The 21,174-nt window shown below is 42.1% G+C and overlaps 1 protein-coding gene and 1 long non-coding RNA gene across 7 annotated transcripts in view; both read right to left on the bottom strand.

The window, feature by feature from the left end:
* The window catches only part of CPNE4 (copine 4), a 433,913-nt gene that overhangs the window by 151,100 nt on the left and 261,639 nt on the right, over positions 1-21,174 (bottom strand). For all 6 annotated transcript variants that reach the window (XM_050938446.1, XM_050938442.1, XM_050938441.1 and 3 more), the window contains one exon: positions 5,310-5,489. In XM_050938446.1, the coding sequence (XP_050794403.1) occupies positions 5,310-5,489 (180 nt within the window). The remainder of the gene's footprint in view (positions 1-5,309; positions 5,490-21,174) is intronic.
* LOC127044095 (uncharacterized) lies at positions 11,045-11,513 on the bottom strand. The gene is made up of 3 exons (XR_007772393.1): positions 11,443-11,513; positions 11,344-11,392; positions 11,045-11,196 (listed from the first exon to the last, which is right to left on the bottom strand). It is a non-coding gene; the product is annotated as an uncharacterized LOC127044095 (long non-coding RNA).

Genomic DNA, 21,174 nt, shown 5'->3' on the forward strand with positions numbered 1-21,174 from the left:
CTACAAAAGTGATTTTTCCTCCCTTGGTATTCTACTGTTAATTGAATTGTCTCATTAGCACTGTCCCCTCACTTGGTAAGGCAACTCTCATCTTTTCATGTACTGTGTATATATAGCTGCTACTGTATTTTCCACTCCACGCATCTGATGAAGTGGGTTTTAGCCCATGAAAGCTTATGCCCAAATAAATGTATTAGTCTCTAAGATGCTACAAGGACTCCTCGTTGTTTTAACTGGTGTAGTACAGCACAGTACATCCCACATATGTAAGCTGTATAAGAAATTTCACTTTGTATAATCTTTTATGTGATATTATGGGATCTAAAGAGAGAGCATAATTTTAAGGAAGTGTTAACAAGAAGGCAGAATTAAACTTGACCTTTTAACATTACCCCTTAGAATTTCCTAACTTTTAAAGCTTAATCTCTCAATGTAGCATTGTATTAATGTGCCACTAATTTTTGCATGGAATATATGTATTAACATATTACATTGCAAGGACACTTCAGGGGAAGTTAAGAAAAACATGACATTGAAAGGCCATTTCAGAGTGGAGAGCCTGGCTCAACAGCTCAGTTCAGTCATGCTGCTGCCTTTGAAGGAAGAAAAGATTTTAAATATTATGTTTTTTAAAACTGTAACAATCAGGAAGACTGCTGCTGTTTTATTTGAAAGGGCTACTATTAAGAGTGGGGAGAAAAAAATAACTTTGAGGTAAATTTCTCTATTTAGCATATTGACTTTTTCCTAATTGCACATAGCAATGTGTGGCTCTTTGTTACACATGTGTACAAATAGCCTAGCAATCTGAAAGGTATGCTGAATGTATCTACATTTAGCTTTCCAGCTTCAAATAATGATTCCATGCCAATACGCCGCTACTTGAGAGATTCACATGTAGGCAGGCAGAATTACAAGAGGCTGACTCTTGTCAGGACATTGGAACTAACACTCCTACTTTTGTTAAAAGTTCAGTGGGACCATTCATCATTCTAAATGGTTGGAGCTTAACAGGCTGCATCTCATTGCCCTCATCACTGTGTGGGGATATTGGTTCACCGCTGAATCACGGAGAACAATGCTACCAGTCTCACTTCCTGAAGTACTTGGATTTTCCAAGTCTTCCATCCAAGGTCCAACATCAGTTTTGGTCTATAACATCTGATAAGATCACATCTGTCGGTAATATGGTTGCAGGCAGCGCTTAATTTGTGCCGTGGCTTGCCAGGGCTGATCCCCAGCAGTGCTAGGCGTGGGAGTTCATAGCTCTGGCACGTTTAGGCTTGCTGTATCAGTTATGAATGTAAAAAAAATATCCCAACACCTAATTGCTTGTGCCCTGGCACCTTTCATTACAAATTAAGCCCTGGTTGCAGGCTGTGTGCCATAAAGAGAGGTCCCTCACAAAGATCTGAGTATCTCTGAAGAAAGAGATACCCACTTTTGTCTGGTTAGAGCAAGTAACGTGTGTCCATACCACTGCCTTCCCAAATGAGCTAAATCATCATCTATCATCTTTGACTAACATGATTCCTATAGATCTTGTATTTGGAAGGGAGTATTACAGGGATTAATCTCAAAGTGCATGTTTAGTGCACATGTAAAAGATAATCTAAACACAGATTCAGGTAATGGTTTATTTCTTTTTCGTCAACCTCTACCTGGAACAAAAGGAGGAAACATGGCATATTTATGAAAAAACCCTCAGTCTTTTAGATTATGTATAAGAACCCAAAGTCTATCCTATGTTTCATATAACATCTCCTGTTTTTGATGGGAAAGAAACTGAACTGATAGACAGGCACAAAAAGTCATAATGTTTTATGCATCCATTAAATTGAAGTGTAGCAACAAATTCATGTCAAAGTTAGCTGAAGAACAGCAGCCATCCCATTATCATCCTACAAAATACAGTAATTACAGAAAACTGCTAAGTGTTGGAGTAAGTACCGTATGCAGAATCTCTGTTGCAAGATATTCAATCCTGGTCTCATATTTAGCGGCATTTGGGTGACAATTCCACTGCTAATATTATATTTTTAAAAGAGTTGATGAATTATGCAAAATTTAAAAACATAAACAGCCTAGCTATGTTATCAAAAACTTCAAGGCTACATTTCTGGGGTCAGATTCCATGTTGTTGTTATTTTTTCTTGTTTACCATTAACAGTAGAATTACACCACAGCCAAGCCAGCTGTGTGTTATTTATAGAGGCATAATCATTATAACGGCATGTTTTGGGGAATGGCAGCAGCAATGAGGTTTTTGCATTTTAAAACCAATTAAGAAAAAACATTTAATACATTATTTTCTATATTTCTCTTTCCTCTCTATAAACAGCTCAGTTTCTTTGACTGAGGCCACAAAATGCCCTCAAGAGCACTGCCAAAAAGAACATGGTTTATTGTGCATTTTAAAGATCCTAATTACCCATCTATCTCTGTTAATCTACCAAAACTACAGATCTATACATTTGTGTTTTATAAAACCAATGAGAAACTTTTCCTTCCTATGGAACCTTTCCTTTTTATCTTACCGCACATCTATAGGGCCAAATACTCAGCTGTGCTGTGCAGCTGAGGAGAAGGGGGGAAGAAGGGAGGGAGGGGCTCCTCTTTCCTGATCCTGGGACCAAAACAACCCCGGTATAATTTAGAGCATTCACAAGGCTATTGTAAATTATAACAGGTTTAGATGTCCCATTGGGCCCATTTTGAAAGTTCCTTCCACTTGATATAGTCTGGACCGTTCAAAAAGAAACACATTTGCTCTCTCAGAAGTATTTTTATGACCCCCCCAAAAGAAGTCATGTTTGGCAGGGATGATATAGCAGTATCCCACGCAGGGAAATCAACCCAATCCTCCTTAGAGTTTGGTGATAGATTTTTAACAAGGGGCTCCCGAGAGCCGCCTCCAGCACATTGCTGATGGTTAAGGCTAAGATTTTGTCATGGATATTTTTAGTAAAAGTCATGGATAGGTCATGGGTAATAAAAAAAAATTCACAGAAGCCCATGATGTGTCCCTGACTTTTACTAAAAACATCCATGATATAATGGAAAGGGCCTGGGCAGCTGCCAGGTGGCTGGAGCTCCGGGGCCCCCACCACCTAAGGAGGCTCAGAGCTCCAGGGTCCCCCTTCCGCCCCCTCCCCCCGACATGAGGAGCTGCAAGGGTCTCCCTGCCCCACCGCCACAGTTGGGGAGCTGCAGGGATCCCCCCAGCCCACGGTGGCTGAAAGCTGCAAAGTACCCCCAATGCCCATGGTGGCTCGGAGTTTGGGGGCCTGCTGCCTCAGGGGGCAGGGGTACCCTACATCTCCCTGTCACTGCGGGAGGTGGCAGGACCCTGCAGCTCCCAGCTGCCGGGGCTGAAGACACAGAAGTCTTTGGAAGTCATGGATTCCATGACTTCTGTGATAAAACTGCCTGTAATTACAGACAAGGTGGGTGAGGTCATATCTTTTATTTGACCAACTTCTGTTGGGGAAAGAGAGAAGCCTTGGCGCTTACACAGAGCTCTTCTTCAGATAATCATTTGGATTTTGCTGACAAATCATTCCTTCTAGTCTCCTTGAGAGTCAAAGGATGCCTCTGATTCAAGCTTCTTGAGAGTAATCTTCAATTGCTTTTCCTGAACAACAATAAGGAGGATAGGCAGGAATTCCTGGGGTGGGAGGGTAGTGAAAGCAGTTGCTTCTTCTGTGGAAAGCAATAATGGTCCTGTTACAAGTTTAAGTGGAAGCATTCACAAAGCTCTTTGCCAGCTCTCACCGTAGGATATGTTACTCCTAACCACAAAATGTTCATTTACATTCAGTTTAGCTGGTGCATGATGACTTAACAAGACTCAGGGCTTGTCTACATCACAAAGTTGCAGCGCTGGTGAGGGGGTTACAGCGCTGCAACTTAGGAGGTGTACACATCTGCAGGGCATCACCAGCGCTGCAACTCCCTGTTTGCAGCGCTGGCCGTACTCCCGTTTTGTCTCGGGTGTAGAGGATCCAGCGCTGGTGATCCAGCGCTGGTAATCAAGTGTAGACACTTACCAGCGCTTTTCTTGACCTCCGTGGAATAAGCAGGTATCCCAGCATACCTGAGGAAGCCTCTGGTAATCAAGCTGGTCTCCTTCCCCGGTTTGCTCTCGCGTTCCCCGAACCCCAAGCAAGCAGGTCTCCTTCCCTGCGGTTTGCTGGGTGGTTCCGGGAACGCGAGAGCAAACCGCGGCGAAGCTGGTCTCCTTCCCCGGTTTGCTCTCGCGTTCCCCGAACCCGAGCAAGCAGGTCTCCTTCCCTGCGGTTTGCTGGGTGGTTCCGGGAACGCGAGAGCAAACCGCGGCGAAGCTGGTCTCCTTCCCCGGTTTGCTCTCGCGTTCCCCGAACCCCCGTGCAGGCAGGTCTCCTTCCCTGCGGTTTGCAGGGTGGTTCGGAGAACGCGAGAGCAAACCGCGGCGAAGCTGGTCTCCTTCCCCGGTTTGCTCTCGCGTTCCCCGAACCCCCCTTGAAGCCGCCCAACAGCACTGCAGTGTGACCACATCTAACACCACTTGCAGCACTGGTTGCTGTAAGTGTGGCCACTCTGCAGCGCTGGCCCTATACAGCTGTACTAATACAGCTGTAACAACCAGCGCTGCAAAATTGTAGATGTAGACATACCCTAAGGCAGTCCTTAGTACTGTTATCAGGAATAAAGCTGGGATCCAATATACCTCAACCCTTCAGAGCAAAAAGCCTGCCATTTAGAAATAAACCCTGCCAGAAGCTGCTTGTGTCTCCTTTTACATAAGCAGGCACTGGCACAATATGTATTGCTCATTTAGGACCTGATTCTGCCACCCTGACTCATATGAGCCCCAATTCTGACGTTTATTCACCTGCTTTACTATAAGCAAGCTAACAGTCCCATTTACTCACCCATGTGAGCAAAGTTAAGTAGGTTCCTAAGTCTTTGCTGTATGTACCATGTAATCATATGAGTAATAGCTTATTCCAAAAGTAGTTTCACTAATTTTAATGAGGCTACTTGAGCAATGCAGTACTGCTCAACGTTAAGTGAGGCAGAACTGGGCCCTTAACTTAAAAGGCAAATTGTTGGTGGAGTATGTGTCACAGTCTCGTATGTCCCAGGTGCACCTGAAGAAAGTTTAAATCAACAACACCTCTCTGTGTATTATTCCCATATTAAGCACCAAAGTGGTGAAGGAGAACGATTTTATCACATCTGATGAATTTCGCTCAATGGGTCTTTCAGCAAAGCAATATATTTAGTATCAATACTAACAGAAGTGGGGGTGGGGGAGAGACACCTACTTGTCCGAGAGTGCATTCCATGCCACCAAGAAAATCTGCATCTTTCAATCCATTGTGGTTGCTGCTAATGTCATGGACTTCAAACCGTAGCCGCTGAACCTCTTCAAAGTAGAAGTCCACTGTGAATAACTTGGAGAAGATTGGATTGATACAGGTTCGAATCACTTCTGTCCTGTCAACCTGCCAAAAAAAAAAAAAGAAAGAAAAAAAAAAGCTGTGGGAATTTGCCTCAGTGACTTCTTACTCTGTCAGGAATGGGCTCCAATGTGAATCAAATTGAAAGTGAAATTAAAAAACAAAATTACACTCCTATAACATGAATGAAGAATCTTTACAGAGACAGTAGTTTAGCTACAAAATCTGGTTGTCTTTTATTAAAAAAAAACGTTTAATAAGCGAATTGGCTGAGCTGGTGAGCCTTTACATGCAACTCAATGGCATTTCTCTGTTTGTCTGTCTGTCAGATTATCTGTCTTTTTTAACATAACTTTTGAATGTCACATCCAATCAAATCCTGGTATGAGCGGACTGGGAGCACATGGAACCCCAGTGGGGGGGACACTGGGGGACCCTGGAATGGGGATACACAGAGCCCCTACCATTGGGGCAGATGAGTGTACTGTAGGGCATAAGTGGAAGTGGGAATGAGAGTGCACAAAGAGCCACTGGCACGAGGAAGAGAATGGAGGTCCCAGGAATGGGAGACAGGGAGAATGGAGGGCACACAGGATTCCCTGCCACAGGGAGACTGGGGCTGCATGGAGTCCCTTATCTAGAGGGGGATGGGAGTGTGACACACAGGGAGCTTCTGCAGTGGAATGAAGGGATGCAAGGAGCCCTTGGCGAGTGCAATAAGCTCAGCCTATACAAGCTACCAAGTGTGTGACCCCCCTAATGTTAATAGCAGTGTTCTCATGTGAAAACAGGAGGGAGGCAGATTTAAGAAATTTCCTATACTCTTGAAAACCCAAAGACAATGACACATTAGTATTTGTAGTTTCTGTTTTTATAAGACAGTTTCCAAAAAAGAATTAGGGCCCTGCTGAGCTAGGTGTAGTTGTAAGAAATAACGCTAAGCCGGTACCAGAGATCTCACAGTTTAAGTTCTAGGCAATACTCAATGAGTGAATAAACAGATAAAGGAAAGGTAATGGTAGAGAGATGCAGTGCATCTGTGAGGAGCCACAGTGCTCTCAGTAGTCAAACTCAGAAATGCATGAGGACATGAAATTGACCAGACACAGTGAGTGAAAGAGAGCAGTGCATGCTGAATCAAATGCAATGAATTAACAAACAGCACAGTGAAAAGTAAATTAGGGTCTATACGCTATATCAATGTTTCCCAAACTTGGGACGCCGCTTGTGTAGGGAATGCCCTTCGCGGGCCAGGCCAGTTTGTTTACCTGCTGCGTCTGCAGGTTCGGCCAATCGCAGCTCCCACTGGCCGCGGTTCGCTGCTCCAGGCCAATGGGAGCTGCTGGAAGCGGTAGCCAGTACGTCCCTCGGCACGCGCCACTTCCAGCTGCTCCGATTGGCCTGGAGCAGCGAACCACGGCCAGTGGGAGCTGCGATTGGCCAAACCTGCGGACGGGGCAGGTAAACAAACCGGCCTGGCCCACCAGGGGCTTTCCCTACACATGTGGCATCCCAGGTTTGGGAAACAATGCTCTATATACATCTCACTGCAACTCCATTGTCGTTAATGAAGTTACACCCAGGATGAAGTTGGCTTTTCTATCCACTGGTCAGCACTTTCTAGAAGCTCTCATTTTTATCTTTGCAGTGTTCCTTTAACTTTGAAATTTGTTACTTCACTAGGTGGCTTTATATCCATAGGCTCTTTTAAACAATAAAAGGAAGGGGGACTTAGTCTAATGAGTATGTTATCACCTTTGCCCATTTCTTCCTAACTTTGTGCTTTCATGTAACAAAGATAACAAGAATAATACTGACTGCTGCTCTTCTCCAACCACAATGTAACTTTTAACACTCTCTCTCACACACACACACACACACACACACACACACACACACACACACACACACACACACACACACACACAAATTGGCAAAATTAAACACCTGATTTCAGCAGAGAGGCCATGGTCTGTAAAGATACACAATAAAATTCATACTTGTAGAGCATGATGAAACCTAGAGACTGGGCATCCCAGTACTAGTCCCTTCAGACCACGCTGAGAATAGTGGTGAAGTATGAAGTAACATACACTGCTGCTACCTAGACCAACTGTTCTGTAGACAGTTAAAGGATTTCAGTCTCCAGTGCTATCAGTTTAGCATTTTCAAAGCAACAAAGTTACACAGAAAAATTAAATGGGTGGGGAAAAGAGGAAAGCTTTTAAAGATATTCACTTGGAATTACTTGCATGAGTAAGGGCTGGGAGAATCAGGCTCTTGGAAAGTAAAATATAAAACGTATCCCTGTTTTTCTGACTAGTAAATCACATACCGAGAGTGTCTGAGGGATGCTCATGCCCCTGCCCCATTCCCTAAAATTGTGCAAGAAACTATCAGACCAAAACGTATTGCTATGTTTCCATAAGACTGCTCAAAAAGTACTTTACACACACCTACAAATACAGTAGCTGGTTTCTAATCTTAGAAGTAGTTTTTGCTGCTTTTCATTCTGCTGCATTATTGGTTATGCAGCAAGCAACGGAACAATTTATATTTTCCACACACTTTGGCCTAGTCTTGAAAAGAACTAATAATTCTGTAAGATTAAAGAAACCAGTTCGAAAATGAGGTAGACATGGGCATGTCAGTCACTCATTAGACAACAGAAGTGACAAATTCTCTCTCTTAGGGAAGAGTGATGGCTTCCTTTGTCTAATCCTTGGTGAACAACATCTGTAATGGGCAAAAAGGCAAATGCTTGCTTAAGCTCCCAGAGAGAAAATTGCATATTAGCTGAAGTGGCAATCAATAAAAACATGAAAAGAGTAAAGTAAATCAAAAGCATGAAGAATAAAAACAGTGAGGAGTATGACAGATATGGCAATTTCTTGCAATATCCTGGACAAACCTTGCTGAATTAAGTTTAAGTATTTTAGGAGTTCATTGTATTAAAAATGCAAATGTTTATGTATGATTGAGGGATTGTGTGTAACGTGTGTAGGGAGGAGACCTGACTAATGTAAATCCTGGGAAATGGTATGAGTTTCTAAGGACTCTTTTAAATGATATGCCAGATAAAAGTGAACTTGTAGTTGAGTGTTTCCTAGGAAATACGTGGGAGGAGGGGAATGCAAATTCTCATCTCTAGACCCAACCTTTTGAAGCTCCTCCCCGAGGAGAAACCCATTGATTGCTGATCATCCGTTCCCAAGATCGAAGGCCCAAACCGTATAAAGCAGCAGCTGGGAGTTCTGGTTCTGAGCAAACGATGTTATGAATTTGTCGACACAGAAAAAAACCTTTAGGGTTTGGGTTATCTTTGGTATGCTTATTAGCATGAGTGTGGGGTCTTGTATTGCTTTAATCTGTTTTCTCTGTAATGCTTTCACCTTATGGATACATGTGCTTGCTTAGGAAAAAGCTGTATGGTACCTTACCCTGTGGGAAATTATGTTGTTCGTAGCTTCTGAGGAGAAAGCAAAGCAGGCCCGTTTAGGCAGTCTGCCTTGCTAGAGAATTCAGGGTAGGCAGGGAGCTGTGCAGCTTGGAAATATCCCAGTCAGGAGGAAGAGAGCTGTGTGTCTCTATCCAAGAGAGGTGATAGCTGGGAGCCAGAAGCCTAAGAGTCAGTGCCCTTTCCGGACCCCAGAGGAGCAAAACAAGTGCAGGTGCCTTGAACCATGACAAGGAGCCTATGGCAACACAGATTTATTTTAATGCTCTGAATTATTTGTGCTCATGAAAGGTGCCAGAGTAACAGCTCTGGAGACAGAAATCTTTCAGTTAATTAATATATTTATCAAACAGTTGCACCATTACTAATACCACCGCAATATCCTCGCATGGCCCTGCCCATGTACCTTGCAGTACTACAGAGAGTACAGTGGTGTACTACCACCACGAGAGGAGACAGGCTCAGTCTCCTCATCCATTCCATTCTTGATCTCTTTGCTTAGACCAGTGGCTCTCAATCTTTCCAGACTACTGTCCCCCTTTAAGAAGTCGGATTTGCCTTGTGTATCCCCAAGTTTCACCACAATTAAGAACTACTTGCTTACAATATCAGACATAAAAATACAAAAGTATCTCAGCCACTATTAGAGAAAAATTGCTTATTTTCACAATATAATTATAAAATAAATCAATTGGACAATAAATATTGTATTTACATTTCAGTGTATAGTATATAAAGCAATATAAACAAGTCATTGTCTGTATGAAATTTTAGTTTGTACTGACTTCACTAGTGCTTTTTATGGAACCTGTTGTAAAACTAGAAAAATATCTGGAAGAGTTGATGTACCCCCTGGAAGACCTGTGTGTACCACCAGGGTACACATACACCTGGTTGAGAACCACTGGCTTAGTTTGCCAAAGAATGATGGTGCAAACCGTTTCATGCACACTGTCCCCTAATCACTGAACAGAGAGAGAGACCACCAAATATCTTCATACAGGCTATCAAGCAGACTTTAGATTGCAATAACTTTCAGCCTCAACTCACTGCCAAAGGGATCTGAATTCAACTGACTCACATAGCCATAAAAGGCTCCATCTCTGAGGCTGTCAGTCAGTTCAATGACATGAATTTGACTTAATGTTTGAAGTAGAGAAACTTGTAGAACTGATAAATGAAATTGTTTTCAATTGTTCACTTTATTAATGTAACTTCTGTTCACCATTCACTACACTTGCCTATACTGTAACTTCTGTTCCATATCGTAATTCAAACCCCATTTTAAAACACTCACTCCATTTTGTAAAAGCTTCCTCCAACCTTCATTTTTGCAAACCCTGCTGTAATCTTATTAGTTTAGTTTAGATGTGTGAATGAGGTATGTATGAATGATGAAATCAACCTCCAGCCCCAGCCTGTCCTGATGACATAAAGTTCAAATACCAACGGCTGAAGACCTAGACAACAGCCCTAAACAAAGTAAGAAGCATCCACCCTAAAAAGAAAAGGACAACAGAACAACAGAAGGAAGATCAAAGCCAGGTCCAAGGCTGAAAGTCACGCCTGCAATTGATGGGTGATCAGTCTAAACCCAGAGGCAGCGTGACACAGCAAGACCTATAGACTTTGAATCCAAACTAAAAGCCTATAAAAAAAAAAAAGGGTGAGATGAGAAACTCTGGGTAACATTCTGCTGCCAACATGGAAGGAAATCAGTGCCTGCCCAACAGAGATCCAGCTTGTCCTTGTGCCCAGCTTTCCTGGCCAGTTAGCTGCCACAAGCTACGAACCCAAGCTGCAAAATCAAGCCATGAACTTAAGCTATCTTCAGGACTGGTAACTATGCAGCAGCTGCAGAACACCTGATGAATGTGTGTGTGTGTGTGTGTGTGTGTGTGTGTGAATGTGTGTATGTGTGTGTGTACAGGTATTAGGTATTATAATGTGAGTGTGTGTGTGTGTGCGTATAGGTAATAGGTATAATGTGTGTGTATAAGAATTAAGATATTAGTTATTAGTCATAAATTGTTATAATAATAAATGTGGCATCTTTGCCTTGTCCCCTTTAATAAGATCCTGCTGGTTTTTACTGGTCTAATATAATTGGTACAACATTTTGGCGGAGAATAGCGAAAGGGGGATTATTGGTATTTTTGCCTCACTTATTGTAAACCAATCTGTGTGCACACAACCGGCTCTACAGAGCACGGTTCTATTCTTGGTTAACCAAAACCTGCTGGCCCCCGTGTGGGTAGCAGGAAAATAAAGAGCTCTTAAAATTGTTAACAAAACCTGCTGGCCTCCGAAGAGGTAGTAGAAAACTTGAAATTGTTAACAAAACCTGCTGGCCTCTGAAGAGGTAGTAGAAAACTTGAAATTGTTAACAAAACCTGCTGGCCTCCGAAGAGGTAGTAGAAAACTTAAAATTGTTAACAAAACCTGCTGGCCTCCGCGTAGGTAGCAGAAAACTTAAAATTGTTAACAAAACCTGCTGGCCTCCGCATAGGTAGCAGAAAAACATAAAATTGTTAACAAAACCTGCTGGCCTCCGCGTAGGTAGCAGAAAACATAAAATTGTTAACAAAATCTGCTGGCCTCCGAAGAGGTAGCAGAAAGAAAAAAAAAATCAAATCAGGGGCAACAAGAGGGTCTCAGGGACCAGACAGTGCTGCTTGCTGAACAAAATTAAAAATGTTTAAGAAAAGGCAAGGGAAAACAGTCCTAGAGGAAGAAATGAAGTCAAAAGTAGGTTCTACCTCACCTTTTATAAAAGAGATAACGCCTTTTCAACAAATCCTTCAAAGATATGGGCACAGTCCTTGGACTGAACAAGCCCTTGCAGATATCTGCACCATTTCGGACCTAGAGGATAGGTTGGCCCAATATATCCTCATGTAAACCCCCAAATGCAACAAAAAGAGATGCTGCAGGGATCTGGCTGCTGTGGGAGGCTTGTAATGACAGCTACCTCCACCTAACAGCCTCTAAAAATGAAAAACTGCACCAAGATTTACAAACCCCTGCTGCAAAAGCAGAGAAATAAAAATGTATGTCGTACTCAAACCTAGTTAGATGCTCTTAAGGTCGAGTACAGAGAGTTAAAACAGCACTCTCACATCTTACAGCAGCAGTAATGTCAGAAAAAGGAACATATGAGACCCCAGAAGGGGTAGACTTTTGGGACCCCTCTGGAAAGTGGAAAGGGGAATATTTGGGTAGATTCCTCCTCCCACAGCCAAAATGCCATTGCAACAGTAACAACAGTGCCTGCTTCTGCCTCAAACCTCCAGGCCATGGCAAAGTGGCTGGGGATTTTAAAATAAAAAATTTTAAGTCACAAAGAAATGAACCACCTAATTAGCATTTGTGCAGCCCCAGGTACCAAACACACTGTGGCAAAGACTGAGCAGGGTCTGCCATGTGGGAGCACTGTGCTAATTTGTTTCTAAGCTTCTATTTTTCAGGCTCTGAACCAGAACATCAGGAGAGCTGGTACCAGCTGAAGAGTTATAAAATACCATGGTTATAGTGTCGCGACAAAGTCTGTGTTCAGTGTTCTGTGTTGCAAGTTCTGTGTCTGTCTCTAGTGGTGTGTGTTCAGTGTTCTGTGTTGCATGTTCTGTGTCTGTCTCTAGTGGTGTCCTGTGCTAGCATTGGGTCCAGAAAAGAAAAAGAAATACTACACTAGACAGGACAAATGTCTTTTCCTCTCTCTACTTCCCCCAAGTCCATCCAACTTAGCAATCACCACTTGTGTCCAAAACAAAAAATTTGGTCCCCAGTGCATCAGGTTTATTTTTTGTTAGGTTATCTAATATTCATTTTGCTGTTAATTTTTGTTATTGATACATTTGTATTGTTAGTTACATTTGCTTATATTGTTAATTCCACACTTTCCTCTATACACTCTGGTTCTACTCCCCCAAGCCCTAAAGGGTAGTTCTTGGGCCCCCATAACCTGTAAGACCTTGGCCCATAATTGTAAGGCCCCATCTTTCAGGTCCCCAGAAACCTCTTGAAAACGACTGTTAAAAATAGGGGATTCTGCAACATTTCAGCAACAAAATGTTAGTTTAAGTCCAAATCAGCTTAACCTTGCATGACAACTGTGGTCCTCCTACAAAATCTTATTTGCTGTGTGTGCTTAAAAAGGTCCTGACTTCAGTAACTTTTATTGTTTGATGGCTATTGCTGCATCAAACTTGGTCCTCATTTTATTTGTCAATGTACCCAATGATTGTAATGGTTTTATTGTATTCCCAATTATTATAACTATAATTGTTTTCATTTATGTGTAGGTTATATCTGGTGTTTAGTCAATTGTAATAGGTTTAGTTATATTCACCTAGTTATAATTATTTGGTTTGTTTGCAACATATCACCTTGCCCTACAATGTCAACAACTACTGTAATGGTCATAAATCAAGGGGCAAAGTGTTGTAGAAGCAGCCCACCTGGTCAGCAGTTCTAAATATAATTTTTCATCCCCTCATTGTCCTATTAGTAATCCTAACTGTTATGTTGGTTCTGCTTTAAAACAATTACATAAGTGTGACCCATTCAATGCCCCTGGATTGAAGGGTCAAAAGGGGGACAATGTAGAACTGATAAATGAAATTGTTTTCAATTGTTCACTTTATTAATGTAACTTCTGTTCACCATTCACTACACTTGCCTATACTGTAACTTCTGTTCCATATTGTAATTCAAACTCCATTTTAAAACACTCACTCCATTTTGTAAAAGCTTCCTCCAACCTTCATTTTTGCAAACTCTGCTGTAATCTTATTAGTTTAGTTTAGATGTGTGAATGAGGTATGTATGAATGATGAAATCAACCTCCAGCCCCAGCCTGTCCTGATGACATAAAGTTCAAATACCAACGGCTGAGGACCTAGACAACAGCCCTAAACAAAGTAAGAAGCATCCACCCTAAAGAGAAAAGGACAACAGAACAACAGAAGGAAGATCAAAGCCAGGTCCAAGGCTGAAAGTCACGCCTGCAATTGATGGGTGATCAATCTAAACCCAAAGGCAGCGTGACACAGCAAGACCTATAGACTTTGAATCCAAACTAAAAGCCTATAAAAAAAAAAAAAGGGTGAGATGAGAAACTCTGGGTAACATTCTGCTGCCAACATGGAAGGACATCAGTGCCTGCCCAAAAAAGATCCAGCTTGTCCTTGTGCCCAGCTTTCCTGGCCAGTTAGCTGCCACAAGCTACGAACCCAAGCTGCAAAATCAAGCTATGAAATTAAGCTATCTTCAGGACTGGTAACTATGCAGCAGCTGCAGAACACCTGATGAATATGTGTGTGTGTGTGTGTGTGTGTGTAGGTATTATAATGTGAGTGTGTGTGTGTGTATAGGTAATAGGTATAATGTGTGTGTATAAGAATTAAGATATTAGTTATTAGTCATAAATTGTTATAATAATAAATGTGGCATCTTTGCCTTGTCCCCTTTAATAAGATCCTGCTGGTTTTTACTGGTCTAATATAATTGGTACAACAAACTCACAACTAGAGCTGGGCAAACAACTGATTTTTTTTTTATTCACTGGCAGTTCTGAAAAAACACAACTGGTTTGACCCAAACCTAATCCAAAAATTCAAAATAAAATAAAATAAAAATTAAAAACTCAGCAATTTGAAAAAAAATGTCAAATTATTTAGTTTATGGCCAGTTTTTAACATGAAAGCAAAGTAAATGAAGGGCATTGATTCACAAAATGGTAGCAGTGAAAGGAGGAAGAGCTAGAGAAGCCTTCCTTATTACCTTTTGCCCAGTTGGTCGGGCATTTTTTTTCATAGAATATCAGGGTTGGAAGGGCCTCCTGAGGTCATCTAGTCCAACTCCCTGCTCAAAGCAGGACTAATCCCCCAGGATGTGGGAGACCCAGGTTCAACTGCCCCACCCTTTGCCTGACATGGACAAGGAATCTGAAGACAGGAGTCCCATAATGCAGGAGAGGGTCCTAGCCATGGGGTTATGGGATATCCAAGTGTAGGGCTCTTTCAGTCTCTCCTGCTAAAGCTCTTCCACCATGTATAAATAATTAAATAGCCCTTGGAGCAGTGACATGAAAAGATTTGTGTCTCTCACCTCTAAGGGGAGTGCCCTAACCACTGGGTTATAGAGTCATTCTAATTCTCTCTCTCTGGCCCAATGAGTACTCAAGTGTTTTACACTAAGGGAAACACCTTGTACAGGAGAGAGTGAGAAAAAGCCGCCCCAGGGGTTGTGCAATACTCTTCTACCATCTAAGAGAGATCTAAGTTCAAATCCCTACCAATGGGATTGAAAAAGATGAGTGCACTAACCATTGGGCTAAAGGCTATAAAGGGAGAGACAACATCCTACACTCTGCATTTGGTAAATGGTGCCTAAATCCCGAAGAAAAAAAAATTGGTCAAAACTAGGTGAATTTGTGTTACATTTGCACATAGTTTTGGGTAGACCAAAACTGATTTTTTTTGGTGAATAAACTATTCTCTACTCATGACCAAGCACCTGAGTTTCTTCTGAACTGAAAGTGATCTGATCCACTTGCAGATGAGTGGTCCTTTCGCACAACCGTGCACCAACTGAGTGAAAACATCCAAAATATCTTTAAACCCTTTCAACCACCCAACGTTTTCTTGAATTTAATCTACTAAACCAATTCCTTGTAAATGTATAAATTATCCGTCAAGTTAATGGCAAACACACTGCTTACCCGCAAACTATCCATTTCAAAGGGACTCTCTCACGAGTATGTAAGACCTCTGCTGCTAGTATCTAAACTGGCTTGTCTACACTTACTGGAGGATTGAGGCTGTGGCGATCAATGCATCAATGGTCAATTTAGCGGGTCTATGAAGACCCCGCTAAATCGACCACCAATCGCTCTCCCGTGGACTCCTGTACTCCACCTGATTGAGAAGAGTAAGGGGAGTTGACTGGCGAGCCTCTCCTGTCGACATTGCGTAGCGTGGACCCCGCAGTAAGTAGAACTAACCTACATTGATTTGAGTTACGCTATTCATGTAACTCAAATTGCACAGCTTAGATTGACTTTTCCCTTTAGTGTAGACAAGGCCTAAGAAATCTTCCCTGGCTCTGTCTCATCAGCTCTATTATGCTGCCACAAGGATGTGGGGAAATAGTTCCCTTTCCTCTTTCCTTGTGTCAGTGCAGAAAGCAGAAGGATTTAGGCCTAAGTGTTCAAGGGCAGAGCTAAAGAGAGACTGTTCAAGGGAGTGCACTACATGCAAATGGAGGGATGTGGTTGGACACAGAGACAATAAGAATCCGAGTGTCAATTGCGAAAGGAAAATATCTGCTTTTTCAGGCCTGTGGTTGACTGAAATCCTTCCCTTCACATATATTATATTATAATAAAGCCCATTTTTCTGAATTTCCCAGACTTTCCATGTTATTGAGATGATACATCATGCCAGCATGTCAGAACAGTGCATTATGCAAGAAATCTATATGGAGAGAAGCAATGTCAATAACACCACAAGCTATATAATTCTTCATGAGCTGCCAGCTCCTCTCAGCAGTCAGCACTTTACAATAGCATCAACCCCATTAGTCTAACTTGTCTCTGGTTTAACTTTGTCAGCATATTTCACAATTATGCTGCGCCTGGTTTGGAAAGGCCCGCAGCGTCCCTCAGGTCAGAAGCAGCATTCTTCATCACTTCCTGGCTTTGACTGTTGTATAGTGTAGCTGTACACCATTAGACAGCAGCTGCGTTCCACGCTAGAGAAACAGTGATGGGCAAAGTGATTCAAGTATACATATTCCAATCATTTTGGGATCCTTTGGCATGAAAGGTGCTATATAAATGCAAGATTGTCATTAACTATAGCCTTTGGGGAATCTATTATTTTCCAAGTGAAGTATCCTAGTGGCTAGGTTTAATTTCAAAATATGGAAGTTCTTTTAATGATTGCTCAACCAGTAGGAAAAGATGAGGGAAACTAGTTTACAGGCTCTCATAGGTGTTCCAACTTTTAGCTGGTAACACTAAAGAGGCCATTTTCCTGCAACATGGCAGTGTCCAGCAGGAGACTCAGGGTAAGGTTTACTTATTTCAGTCTGCAACAGCTCACCTCAATACCTGTAGGCCCTGCTGAATTCAGGTGCTGGGACATTTGGCAACACACTCTGGAAGGGAGTTTGGGTGCAGGATGGAACTCAGATCTGGGGCAGGGGCTGTGAGAGGGGGGCCAGGGTGTGGACTCTGGGTGGTGCTGACCTCAGAGGGCTCCTGGGAAGTGGCGACATGTCCCTCTGGCTCCTAGGCGGAGGGGTGGCCGGGGGGCTTTGCTGGTGCCACCCCCTCAGCTCTCATTGGCTGAGGTTCCCAGTCAATGAAAGTTGTGGAACTGGCACTTGGGGCAGCGCCTAAGGACGGGGGCAGTGCTCAGAGCCCCCCTGGATGCCCCTTTGCCTAGGAGCTGGACATGCTGGCCACTTGCTGGGAACTGCGCAGAGCTGGGCAGGGAGCCTGCCTACCCTGCTGTGCTGCCATCCGGACTTAACAGCCCAGTCAGCGGTGCTGACTGGAGCCGCCAGGGTCCTCTTGAGCCCGGGTGTTTCAGTCGCAAACTGTACACCTGACAACCCTACTTCTTAAAGACACTAATAATAGGGTCATGCCTGTGGCCTTAAGATTTGTTGGACCAGAACACTTGTGCCACCTGCTATTTTGGGCTACTATCAAACAAGACATTGCATGAACAATGTATAAGGGTGGGATGAATTTTCAAAAGAAATTCACGGCAGCTATATGCCTGCTCTGCCTGTTGCTAAAATTTATCTCTAAGAAAACAATGCTACAGCTGCTAGCACAATCACTAAAGCTAGTCCATCACATGTTTGGGATTAGTGCAATCCCACTAGTTGACCGGGTCCTGGGGTACAGCACTGTGTGTATGAACCCTGATTGCTCAGCAAGCCCAACTGAATTAGGCAGCCCTGCAAGACATCCTTATGCACTTCTATTTTACCTAAAATTTAGATAGGCCTACTTTATCCCATGTACCCCAACCTTGTGGGGGGATAACCTGCAGTCTCTGTCTCCCTCTCTCCCTAGCTCTTCAACTGCTGACACATTTCTAATCCACTCAAAGTTCCTTTGAGCACCCTAACCAGGTCTGCACAGGGATGGACTTCCAAACAGTTCTCTCTGCATTGTTCTTTAATTATCAGCGCACATGCAGCTATCAGAAGCATTTGTCCACTTTCCTGTCTACCTGCAAACCAGTCCTGGAGGAATTAACCTCTATGTAATCATATAGCAACCAACACAATCACAATAAAACAGACAGATGAACAATATTAGTAAAACAATACAGACACCCCCCAATATCCTTCATACACTCCATATGAAATTCTAAGAAGTAGCAAGCATATGAGATAGAATTGTTGTGATAAGAATTGGATCAGTTCAATGGGGAAAGAATGCTGTGCTGTTGGTTTCTGCTAGAGACAGATTTCCCTTTAAATTTGTACTTTGCTTTAAAATTTAAAATGATTTTTTTAATATATTTTTTTCTTTCCATAATTTTGCTTATATAGCTTTGCACTCACTGCTCTCAGCCAGAAGCAGAAAAGGCAGGGTGAAAGAGTTGTTAGAGGGGGATCTTTCATATCCCCTACAATTAACAGCTGGAAATGAAAGCCAATTCAAGCAAGAGAAAACAACAAGACCTAGTTCAGACAGCTGGCACTGATGACTAACATCCCAAACCCTAATATGACTATAGATACAGCTTTTTCTAAGTGCCCTTGGGCTTGGGGAGCTGGATAGCTGAGGCGATTACTTAAGATGTGAAGCTTTTCACCTGTAGGTCATGCATTAAAATTTCACACAGGTAGTTGCAGGTAACTGGGACTAGGGACACTAGGGACAGCTGTTTGATGGCCTGTGTGTTTTCCATTCAGTCCCTAGTAAACATGTATGCATGTCACTAACAAACTCACCATTATCTCAACGGGCACTAACTGGCACCTTTGTTGGTAGTCTCAGCGGAGAGGCCAAGAGATGAATGTCTGTAGTATTTGAACTGCCTTCTTACCCCTATGAAAGAGTCTTCCAGGTTAAATTTAAATCACATTGGCAGGATAGTGTGGAGAAACTTGCCCTTGGCTGATAAGGTTTATACTTTCCATTGTTGTTTCCAGACCTGAAGAAGAGTTCTGTGTAAGCTTGAAAACTTGTCTCTCTCACCAACAGAAGTTGGTCCAATAAAAGATATTACCTCACCCAGTTTGTCTCTCTAAGGTTTGTACCTGTCTCATGAACAAGGAGAAAGCTTTGGTCTGCAGGACTGAAATACTGGCACCTTGTAAGAGCCTTGCATTTACTTATAGATTTAAAAAATAACACCAGTGGCAGGAGGGAGTTGTAAACGTGCAAATCCCATTAAGAATGTGAGCACGGGCCCTGTAGTGGGCTCTTTGGAAACTTTATCAGCCTGTATCTTTTCAACAAGATGCAGTCCATTCGTTAAGCACTTTTTTCTCAATATATTTTATAGACGAGATAAAATAAAGGGCTAAATTTTCACTGAAAGCCATTCTAAAAATATTGATTCAATCACGCAAATCACATTTGTCAGGGGGGGTGATAAAATGTCTGGGGATGAAGGGCGGGTATTATTTTTTGGTGATTTGAATTTTAACAAGACTGCAACTTTTCCTGATACAGTACCTTACGCAAAATTCTGATACAAGTGTAAAGCAATTTACACATCGCTTGGTGACTCACGAGTATGTTTTTTTTATTAACAGTGCTTTCACACAACCTCATCTCTATTCCACAAATGAAGAGTCATTGAAAAGGTTATCCTACTGTATAGCTCTTGTTTTCATGTTAACTGATATTTGGAAACAGTGAAGAGGAGCCAATATGTCTTTAACTCTTCCGTAGCCTAAAGATTGCAAAGCAGCACATAACAAGCTTGTTATTACTACAAAAGCTTTGGACTGTAGACAGGCTGGAAATGAACCATTCACCGTGAATGACCTCAAAATATCTACAGGTAATTTCTTTTATTTATTTAATATTTATACTAAGTACCACCCAAAGAAACAAGTCAGAATAAGGACACCTCACTGTACTAAGCATTGTACAAACACATGGAAGAACACAGTCCATGCCTCAAATATACAAGACAGACAGTGGAGTGAGAGTAAAGATTATTATTCTTTCACTTTCTGAGTGCCTGAAATGGGGTCTTGATTTACAGACAGTTCTGAGCAGCTACCATCTGAAAATCTTTATGGTGCCTCAAGTTAGGCACCCAAAAATTGAGGCACCAAAATGGCTAGTTGCTTGAAAATGTAGGCCTAAGTTTTCAACTTGGATATGAGGATGGTTAGACTGCATTTACCCTATATCTTTGTAATCAAGTCCGTGGACAACCCTGTCCTGAGACTCTACTGTAGATACTAGGATATATGGGAACTTGGTCTCACTTGACAAACTGCTCAATCACTCAGTTAAAGAGAAATAATTACCACATTCATGATCTGAGCATAAACCTCTCTTCTGTCCAGTCCATGTTTTCACCATCTCTTCTCCAGCAGAGTTCAGAATGTTAAATGTAACAATAAAATATTACATACATTCCCACATTACACGTACACATTTCTAGAAAGAGGCTATTACTATTATCTCACAAAGAAAAAAAACACACATACTTTTCACTCTGCAGTCCATTTAATCAGCCTCTGCTGAGAAGACCTGAATTTATGCTGAGCTGATGCTCTAGCATAATCATTAGTTGCCTGATAATCTCAAGAGAAGTAGTGCCTTTCAAGTGTATTCAACTGTTCTGTACCTATCTCATCATAGCTGGCTGGAATATCCAAGGTATTGCAGCTGCTGTAAGAAGCATTACACTTCAATATAACATAAGAACAATAGATGGGGAAAAAATCTGGCTTTATGTAGTTCTAATATGAAGTGAAGAATCTGAAATGAAGACATGAAAAACCATTTTTTTGTGCCTTTTGCCTTGCTCAGAAACAACATTTTGGATTTTTTTATTGTTATGCTGATATCTCCATTCTTCACAGTTAGCACAGACGTTTCTATTGACTTGCCACTATTGTTGTGAGTCTAACTCAACTTAGATGTTTCTACAGCCTTGTCAATATTTTTGCAAGTTTGCTGTTCAATGAAAATGCCACAGATTTCCTTTTTAACATCTTGCTAGAACAAAAGATCTACTTCGTAGACCCTGTTCTTACAGTCAAGGCCTTGTCTCA

Source organism: Gopherus flavomarginatus, chromosome 2 (genome assembly GCF_025201925.1).
Source record: "Gopherus flavomarginatus isolate rGopFla2 chromosome 2, rGopFla2.mat.asm, whole genome shotgun sequence".
Classification (NCBI taxonomy): domain Eukaryota; kingdom Metazoa; phylum Chordata; order Testudines; family Testudinidae; genus Gopherus; species Gopherus flavomarginatus.